This window comes from Pseudopipra pipra, chromosome 3 (assembly GCF_036250125.1).
Source record: "Pseudopipra pipra isolate bDixPip1 chromosome 3, bDixPip1.hap1, whole genome shotgun sequence".
In the NCBI taxonomy this organism is placed as follows: domain Eukaryota; kingdom Metazoa; phylum Chordata; class Aves; order Passeriformes; family Pipridae; genus Pseudopipra; species Pseudopipra pipra.
Genome location: NC_087551.1, coordinates 6,109,979 through 6,120,471, shown reverse-complemented (window position 1 = coordinate 6,120,471; position 10,493 = coordinate 6,109,979). Strand labels below are relative to the sequence as shown.

The 10,493-nt window shown below is 40.8% G+C and overlaps 1 protein-coding gene across 1 annotated transcript in view; it reads right to left on the bottom strand.

Annotated features, from left to right (window-relative positions):
- Nucleotides 1-3,139: 3,139 nt before the first annotated feature.
- The window catches only part of SPTLC3 (serine palmitoyltransferase long chain base subunit 3), a 293,881-nt gene continuing 286,527 nt past the window's right edge, over nt 3,140-10,493 (bottom strand). Inside the window, exon 34 of the mRNA XM_064647552.1 lies at nt 3,140-9,884. Within this exon, the coding sequence (XP_064503622.1) occupies nt 9,771-9,884 (114 nt within the window). The 3' untranslated portion in view covers nt 3,140-9,770. The remainder of the gene's footprint in view (nt 9,885-10,493) is intronic.

Below are 10,493 nucleotides of genomic sequence, written 5' to 3'. Positions count from 1 at the left end.
AAACAAAGAGAAAGAGACTGGGGGGTAGAATTCAAGAACAGCCAGGTAGCCAAAGATCTGAGTGAAATACTGATATCCCTTGCTAATCCCTTCTTATCCTATCTCCTCTCTCTCCCACCAAGCAGTCTCCTGAAGCACGTTAAGCTGCAGGGAGAATCAGAACAAAAAGCAGAAGGCTTTTTTGCTGTTTCTGTCGTCATTTATTTATTTTTAAACAGAAAACTCTTGTCCCTTGCAGTGATGACGTTTTAATGAATCCATCAATCACTGCAAACTCCAAACTAGAATCCTACATAAAAGAGACCTATTTGTAATACGTGACCTAAGCCCATACCTAATGAAATTAGTTCTCAGGGAGACAATGTAGGTCTTTCATTGCTGTCTCCATGGAATCGTAGATGATTAAGCTGGACAGGGCCTTGTGGGTCCTCAAATCCAATCCTGTACACCTAGCATCACTTTATCCTTGCCTTGTTCCCTGGAGTGTGTTATCTAATCCTTTGCTGACTGATTGTGACCCACCTTACAACTTCTCTTCCATGGGCAAATCTTCATTGTGTGTTGCCTAAGCAAGGTCTTGATTGCCCCTGTAGGTCTTCAGTTCCCCTGCACCAAAGATTTTCAGGGTGTTTGGATCCATGCTATCTCCTCATCCCCTGATTATTTTAAGTCTTCCAACACTGTCTTTTGATTTTCTTGATTTCTTGCTCATTGGCAGCCCATGCTGCATCACACCTCTGCCACCACGCTGGGTTCCTCAGGACACATTCATAGTCAAATCTTTGACTATATTTTGCTGCTCCCATATGCAGTAAATCCCCCAGCTTCACTAAACCCTGCCTCAGTTCTTTGCTTCTCTCCTTGTGGCTAACAAACCCATTACAATTTGCTTTCATTACTATTTCTCTCAGGTTGGTGTTTCAGAGCTCTCACTTAATGCTTTCTTACCACAGCATTGCTTTTCTTTGCCACTCATCCTGTACCTACAGCACCTGAGCTTACTTCTTATCCCAGATGGAGAGGATTACTTAACTCCTGGGCTCAAGAGCATCCTCCCTGCCAACTCCTCTTCCTCAAGATCCACCCCCAGTGACACCACTAAGATGCAAATCCCCAAGACAATCTTCAAAATAAAATCATACTTAGGGAAGACCCTGACTTCACATTCAAAGCTCTCCACTCATTGCTGACTATTGTTTTGGCTGCTGGTAATTTAAACTTATGCAGATGATATAAACATATTCAGTGTGCTGCATCCATGGACAAATTCATGGGACAAATATTGCTGCTGGCTTCAGAAGTATCAGAGAAAGCAGTTGCTGCTCCCTCGTGGTCATCAGCATCATCCCTGTTCTGAAAGTTAACATCCCCTAAACTTTGCAGTAATTTACAATCTTTTATCTCCCATCTGTCTACAGAGATGCTTTTTTCTATAGTCTTGTTTAAGTCAAAGCAAAACAGGGTAATAGAGAGTTATTACTGAAATGTCTTTAATCTAGCCATGTCAGCAGCCTCACGGGATGGCTTGACGAGACAGATCAGGACACGGTTACAAACAGCAGTTTCTAAAGCAACTGGGTAGTCCTGAACTCAATGATTCCTCTCTGTCTTTTCCCACTTCCTTTTTTACCACTTAGTAAAGTGTTTTCACTGACTACATGTCCTGTCAGTACTGTCTGGCATGACTGTGAAGCGGTTTTAAAACTTAGGTGGCCCCTTGATTTTTGAAGAACAGATAGAGACCAGAACACTTATGTTGTATACAATACAGAAATCAAAGCTTAGATGCTATCACACAGCTGACCTCCTTCTGTGCTCACCATGGATGGCATCACACAGCAAATCTGCAATTATAAAGTGAATGGCAATTCCAAAACCTTTAGAAAAAAATTATCTTCATGTACTGGGACCAGCACAGAATGCTTTGTTGTCAGCATGCCTTTCTTCTTTTGGGGTCCATTGTCCCTTGCTATAATCACTACCAAGATATTTCTTTCCCCATCTGTTAAAACCCAGCATGAAAATCAGACAGGGCTCTTGCACCCTTTTCTCACTATTTTACATGTGAAAGCTGGCTTTCCTCACTGTAAATTCTAGTCCTGGAAGACAAGGATCACAAAGGGCCAAACGGAGACCGCCCTCAGAGAAGGATCTGCTTTAGCTGCCTGTCTCTCAGCAGCTTCCTTCACAGAGCTAGTGCTGAGGAGATATATCACTTTTATTACCTTATCATTCTTCATTGGGACTGCAAGAGTTCTGTGGAAAAAAAATCCAGAGCACTTTTTAACTTAAACATTGTCCTCTCTCTGTTGGGGTTGTTTCTTGACCTGAATGGAAGACAATCCTTATTTCCATCTGCTTTTCTTATTTCTTTGCTCTTGGTTTACATCTAGCATTCCTAGTTATGCAAGAACAGGGAATCTCTCTGCTTTTTGGCTCCACATTGTTCCTCCCTTGTTCTAAACCATCAAGGAACCTGTCTGCTGTCATGGACACCTCTGTCATACTGGTGTGGTGGGATCTCTTCTCCTTCTTGCCTGAAAATCAGTCTGCCTTTTATTTCCCCCTTCTTTCCCCCCCATGGAGTCTCAATCCTGCCTGTCTCCACTGTCTTGTCATGTTGTCTTTGGGGGGTAGTTTCCCTTCCTTTCTTCTTTGCCTCTGAATTGTCTTTCATCTGCTGTTGAATAAATTTGTCGCTCAAGCTTCATCTCTCCTGCACTAGCTAATTTCATCCTCTCTCTTGCCCTTGGATAGGGTTGTCCCTTGGATATCCCTTTCCACCTTTTTCTTCTCAAGACCAGCTTCTTATTCAAGCACTGTGCTCTAGCATTGCTTTTGCTGTCTCCTTAGGATCACATCTTTGAATTCCTCCCTGAATTTCAAGTTACCTCCACCTTCCTCTTTAGTGCTTGTATCATTTCCTCCATGACTGTGGTCAAATTATGTTTCATACCTGTGTATGAAACACCATTTTGTGCCACACTGCACTGATGTGCAATGGGAAATTCTGCAACCATCCATCTTCTTTGGAACCTTTTCATCTTTTGTTCCCTTAAAATTATTCTTCAGAAGAGGCTAACAGAGTTAGGTACCATAATTTCACCAATCCTTGCTAGGTGCATTGGTTTATAACACATGTTAGAGAAATCACAAGTTGTTAAGCAATAAAAATCCCTGCAACATAATCTGTTGTGGTTGGACATTTTATTGAAATCCTGGATAGTCATTTGCAAAAAAGCTGACATGCAGGGTTTGGATTTAATCTTCACATTTCCACTCAAACTGTGGCATTGTTTGAACACAACAGCTTTGGGATCCTGGCAAAAGAGTAAAACTGTCCGAGCTGTTCCACTCTGGTTTGAATTATCTTCTTTTTATTTATTTATTTCTAGCTTTGAAGTCTGTGTACTTTAAAAATCAATGAACATCATATTAACAAGCAGACACTAATTACATTTTAACAAACTGGAAAGGCTTGGCTACAAATCTTTGAAAAGATAGATTCACATTTTAAAAAGCTTTCTAATCCAACTGGCATCATTGTAGTAAGACACTGAAAAAGCCTGCACAGAATGGAAATGTTAAAGGAATCTGTTTTCCAGAATTTTTTTCTGTGATTTATAATTAGTCTTCATCATTGTACTGTCTCATACACTAAGTCTGGTAAACAGAATAGTCATGACTTTTACAGGATTAATGGAGACATTCTGAGATATAAAAATTAAAAGACCACTCAGATAATAACAACACTACACTCTTTTGTAGCTCTTCTCATCAGTTCAACTTATTGTTTTACAAACAAATCAGAATCACTATCAGAGTGCTACAGAGGGATAAAAATGAGGCAAGAAATGCTAATGTATGTCATCTGTAATTACTTAGCAGAACAGAGGCAGATCAGAACTGGGTCTCTTGTATCCAGTTCAGAGCTCTAATTCACAGGTTACAGTGGTTCACTGAGCAGTTTTTAAAACATGGGTATTAGAGTGTGCAATGGGAGTCAGAGAGTTTGTATTAGGATGATCTGCACACCAGGAAATGCTAAAAGTGTAAATAGACGGTCCTGGAACTATAAAAAAATATCATGCCTCTTCTGACCACTCTGTCTGAGAGTAGCTGTGTCCTTGGTGTGAGGGTTGTTAGAAAAGCAGCTCCCACATGAAAGTAGGATCCCCAGCAATGCACGAAACAGTTTCTGTACAGAGCAGAGAGCCAAGACATCACGAGGTTTGTGTGGTAACAACAAGGGGAGAGTAGGACACAAGGAGGATACTTGTGTCAGAGCAGGCTCCAGGAAACACACAGGAGAAACTATGCTTTTGAAATGTCCCCACCGATTTCACCACTTCTGTGCTATTCCAGAACAGCTGCTTGAGAGGTAAACAGATGAGGAACCCACTTCAGACAAGAAGTGATCTGCAGCACAGCAAAGCCCCTGTGCCAAGAAACACTTACTCACTGCTGTGCCATGGATCATGTGAGGTCATATCAGACCCCAACAGGCTCAGCTGTCCTCTTCATGCTGTGCTCTGAAGAGAGAGATCTGTCTCTGGCAAGACAGACCTGCTGCTTGCAGTGCTGGGAGGGGAAATACAGATACCAAAGACAAGAGCAACAAACCTGATGGCACTTCATACTTCATGGAATGAGAGATCAGTTCTGAGCTCCAGGAACTGGAGGATACATAATATGTTGGCCCACTCACAGGATACCAGAGTCAGCTCATGCTCACAGCAAATTCTTTGAGACAATTTCAGTGGAAGTGAGAGGAAAGGACCATTGCTCCATGACACACATCAACATTTCTCTGTCTGTTACTACAGGTACTTGACTTACTTGTGAGAACTGATTTTCTAGACTTCCTACAGTGTCCTGCTTTCATGGCCACATCTTCTGGTTGAGCTGAAGTGCCAGAAACTCATCTGCTGGAGCGACCTATGGCCCATGTCCTTCTGTATCTGCAAAGAAGAGGACAGCCTGTCATGCCTGTCCTGGAGCCACATCAGGTACACCTGGCAGAGAAGCACAGGTAGTTGTCACCATACCACAGCCACTCCTAGAGGTGGTATCCCAGCAGTAATGCCCAATGAGAGCATCCCAACCATCAGTGATGCTGTGCACGCTTGTCACTAAAATGATCTCTGAACAATTTTCAGCATGAGCACAGCTCGTTACAGATGGTGGCTCAAGCATCACTGTAACCTTGGCTACCCCTGCAGCAAAAGCTGTGGAACTTGAGTATACTGATAACAATTAAAACATCTGGAAGTGACTCTCCAAAAAGGTTCTATGAACAGAGTACCAAGTATCAGGGTCATCTGCCATGGCACCTCATCTACCCTTGCTTCTCTTTGTAAAAAACCAGAACACATGAGGTGCAATAGCTCTCTTTGCCTACCTTGAAATCACTATTTTGATGTTAAAGACCACGTTTTCCACTTTTCCACCCACCTGGTTAAAAAGATTTGACAACTCCTGTAATGCTTGCACCAAAAAATTCTTTCCACACAACTGGATCTAATCTAAGTCTCTGAGTCCATCTCTCTATGTCTCTCCATCTCCTGTGCCCCTACATTACCCTTTTAACATGATTAGCACATGATAAAAATGGATTTATCAGTGCTCTCTTATGTCACTTGTCAGTGACATGCTATGTATGTGGAAAGAAACACACTCCCCTCTTCAGTAAGTGCTGAGCAACCACCCTGATTCAGACCCCAGACTCCTGTTCTGATGGTGCTTAACAGTTTATTTTGTGTGGTCATATGGGTGGTGGTTTTGGGACCATCTTGACAGGCCTGAAGCTTTGCCTCCCAAATGGATAAAGTGAGTCCTCATTATCTTGTGACTGATCCGCAGTGAGCACAAACAACACTGGATGAGTGAGTAAATGAGGGAAACACCTAGATAACTGTTTTTCAAGGCATCTGGAGGCTCAAATGTTCAGCTGCCAATACCTGCAAGACATCTGCCATTTCTCAGCTGGTGGTGTGGTTTCTTTAAAATTTAGTCCTGATTTGTGTTTTAATTTGAAGAACAATTAAACTTTATGCACAAATAAAAGGCAGATCATATACTGGAGAATCTCTGTTGGATTTCTAAGCAGGCTAGAAAGTACATAAACACCTTTAGCACAGACTGCTTTTCTTACATCACTACTTTATTCCCTGTCAGGACATAGAAAAATGTGATACACCTTCAACCAAACACACTTTGAAAAATAAAATAAAATTTAAAAAAAAAATCTGAAATCCTACCTTAAATAAATCCACTCCATATCTTGGTCCCCTGTGAAGAGCAGCGGCTGTGAAACAGTCCAGAGACAAGAGTGTTCAAACCCCTCTGAAATAAATGCAGGCAGCTCACCTCACGCTGACAGGTTCCTCTCACGGTTGTACTGGCCTTAAAATAACAGTACTGACTTCAAAGCAAGACTTAACCTGGTCTACACTTGCACAAATGACAGAACAAGCCCATTCTTGGCTCAACATCTCGGGCAGTTCAGATTCGGTTCAGCGCAGAAATTTCGCACCTTCAGGAGGAAATTTTTATTTGAAAAGGAAAGATTAAAGTCTGCAGGAGCTGATGAGGATACCAGGAAAAGCAGGCAGTGAGGCAATGCCAAAAAGCCAACTGTTGCACTTCAGGTCCTCTGCAGCTGCCAGTCTGCTTTCCCTGAAACATCAGAACAGAGAGAACAATACAAAGACACAGGAGCAGTGGAGGGGGGAACCACCTTGACAAGTTTGATAAGCTCAGGAAATCGAGACTTTCTAAAAGATGAGGTGGGATAAAGGTACAGGAAAGGGCAAACAATTCAGATACTCTGTCAAACAGAAACTCTTGAGTCCTCCCATATCATAAAGGTCAATCAAGATTTTATGTAAGATAACGAGATGCAGCTTGACAATAAAAAGTTAGTGTAGTTATACCTGTGTTTCCACTGGATTAAAACATGACAACTTGGCCTTTTTTTATTTATTGAAGGCAATTTTTCTTCAAAACCTTCTAAAGCAATTACAGGGAGCTGTATTTCCCAAGAATGTGCATGCCTGAAGATGGAGCACATTCTAGGAAATATGTGTTCCTTATGCTAGAGGTGTTAATTGCCTAATAGATACTCTATCAGTTTTTCTCTTAAACTAGCTAGAATAGAGTTTCCAAATGCTGGTCAACTCTAAACCTACTAAAAGTGATGTAAACCAGGAAAAAGTCCATGCTGGTGAAAAAACAAGCAACAGACCATAACTAAGCCTCATGGGGAAAATCTAAAAGACTGAAGTTCCCACGAGTTTTATTACTGCACCAGTGGAACAGGGATTTCTCCCTAACTGTTCCCCAGCCCAGGGATAGTCAGCCTGTACTTTCTCTAATGTGTAAGGGATGGAAGAAATCAGAAGAAGGCACATAATAAATCAACTGACAGTCTCTGAAAAATAGCTGTCCTGTCTCCTTAATATGAGTGAGAGTAATGTTCTGAGGGCAGGAAGAATTCAGCTTTAGGCTGAAAACATTCCCCTAAAGGGGTACAAAAAGTGATCACTCTGTAGTTTAATCAATCTCAGGCCTCTCTTTGAGGGAAAAAGCGTGTTGCCTGCAACAGCATGTGTAATAATGTTTGCTGAAATATAAACTATGGCCCTATACCACAAGATGGCAGGTCAGAAGTCAACTGAGGATCTGGCCACAGATGTTCAGTAAGAGAGATCAAAAAGCAATAGATCAAGTTCAGTACTTCTCCTTCAGGAGCAGGTTGCAGAAATTTCGCATCCCATCTCCTTCACAGTTTAAGTGCACTCACTCTGCATGGAACAAAGCTGTACATCACAAATTGCCAGGTTACTCAAAGTTCATGTTTCCTAATTTCTCCTCGTCCTGTGCTTGAGTATTTAATTATTTATACAGTGAGTTTGCTCTTATCCACAAACACAGCTCCCCTGAACCTCTGCAGTGTTTTTCAAGTCCGTCTACCAAAGTGAAGAATCATATGACACACCATTTAGTCCTCCCCCAGCCCTTGATATATGTTTCCTAAAGCCGACACTTGATATTACGGAATGTGTTGTAATCAATTCTTAAAGTTATAGCACCACTGGATTTTTATTAACTAGCACAACAACAACAACAAAAATCCAACAAAAAATGGGCCCTCATAATCAGTCAGCCTGGTTATATCCTGAAAGCTGCTTTAACAAGCAGGGAGTAATATAGTGTAATTGGTACTCCACAATTTAATTGTTCTGTTCTTAAATCTAATATTGCAGCTGTGGGTTAAGTTTACACCACAGCTTTCAAGAGAACATGAAAGTGTGGTACATCTGTGCAACAGAAAGCTAAACATCTCTCATCTGATGTGTTTACAATGACATTTGATAGCGTGGAATTGTTTGGAGTTCATTCTTAAAGCTGCAGAACTGCTTTTCAATGCTGCAAAGAAAAAAAGGGAAAAGCCTCCAATCTCCTTCCAGTAACTCAGCCCACACAAGCCTGAGGATAATGCTGCTGTGGCATTGCAGGGAAACTGTTGGCTTTAACAACTCCTTCAGGTGGCTTTGAGCATTGTCACTCAGGCAGGGGACAAGGGGACAAGCACATCTTCCCCCTCAGATGATACAACAATTATTTGAAAAACAAACGACTCAGAAAAACTGGACAAACAAAACGACCCCTGACATGCATAAAACAGACAAGAATATTCCAAGAAATGTTATTACATGGATGACTTAAGCACACATAGAAATGATGGCTTTCTGTTTAACAGGTGGCAGAACTGCTCATGGTATTGAACTTCACATTCTGTATAACTAACAGCTTCAGCATTATGTACTTGTTAGTGAATTTATTAGGCCCATAAGTAGTTCAAGAAACTTAGGAATGGGCCCATAAATGTCATCTGCAGTTTGTGAACTGCAAGTATCTGACTGTTTTGATCAAGGTTTTTACGGGAAAGTTAAATGGTTATTAAAATTATTTACTACTGCTCCACGAAAAGGGAGCAAGCCCTGCCGAAGAACTTACACTGGGAGAAGATGGGATAGGTTGTAGGTCAAATGTGTTGGCACAAAAGCATTTCTGTTCATGTCTAAGCCCAAATTTCTGTACAATTCAAAGCTTAGAGTGCATTTCAGCAGCTGAGAAAAGGTCTGTGGATGGGTGGAGGCATTCTCCCTTTCCCATAATCTGCCATCAGAAACACATGATCTGATCAGGCTACTTCTCTTGTTCTCAGCATTAATCTTTTTCTAACATTTTCTGTCCTTGGAGAAATGCATGATAGTGCAACTTAGTAAAAGAGATCACTTTCTGTTCATTCCTCTGTAGCATTCCACACCGAGGTCTTGATTTATGCTCTTTAACAGATAAAAGTCAGTCTCACTGATGAAGCTCAGCTATATTACACTGAAATCTATTAATTTTTTTTAAACTTTATTATTTCAGTCACAATTAAGACTATCTGGAGCCTCTCCATAAAAAGGGGCCATACCAAAAGCTGTACGCTAGCAACTCGAAAAATGGATGCATTCATCCTGCATCAAAAATACCGTAAGAAGGACAGATCTCCTGGGGAGGCAAATCTGTATCAATATTTCAGTCTCTTGAATACAGAAAATTGATACAACAAGATGCAACACCCGAACTTCCCCTCCTTTCAATTAACTGAGAAATAAAAATTGTCCTTAGAAGGGAAGAAATGCGTTCGTGTTTTTCAGTTTTCGGGTTTTCCGCCCTTTCATAGCATCATAATGTTCTCTTCAGAGGTGGAAAACTTAATCTTCAAGTTCAAGCCTAGTTTCTTCATACAGTTCAGGATGAGATGACTTGGAATACCGGGAATATTTCAGTTGTAGATAATCACCCAATTCATCCAGAGCATTCAAAACCTGTAAGACCATTTTACTTTGTCAATTCTCTTGGAAAAGAAATGAAGTTCTAGTAACCTCTATTTTACAGCAGAACAAGATTATAAAAAACATCAGTTAAAGAAAGTTTAAAGGACAAATGGGTGATTTTTGCATTCATCCCACTGTAGTGAACATCAATGCAGTCACAGATATACAACAGCATCTGTGAGAACAGAATTTACTCCTTCAGTAGGTTATGGTTTGTTAGTAAGTACATTAATTGAACACAGATGAAAAAAATTACTTTTTCTAAAAACACAGAGATATAACAACCCAGACAAAAAGTTATCTTTGCTTGTGCAAAATAAATGTGTAAGGCTATGCTTCAATATTTGCCTATAGCTCCCAAGGACTGGAGTTGCTACTGCAATTTCTCAGCTAGGGCTCAGCCCACAGTGCTGATCAGAGTCAACATAAATAGCCTGAATAGTTTAAGATGATTTTAGTGCATTCCATTATCTTAGACTAATATCACAGGCACAATTAATATTATTATTAAGTAATACTGTAATGCAATTTGCTGAGCTGTCCCCCCAGCTCTCAGTAGATTCAAAAAATAGATAAGGAACTTTGTACCACAGAGAGGCA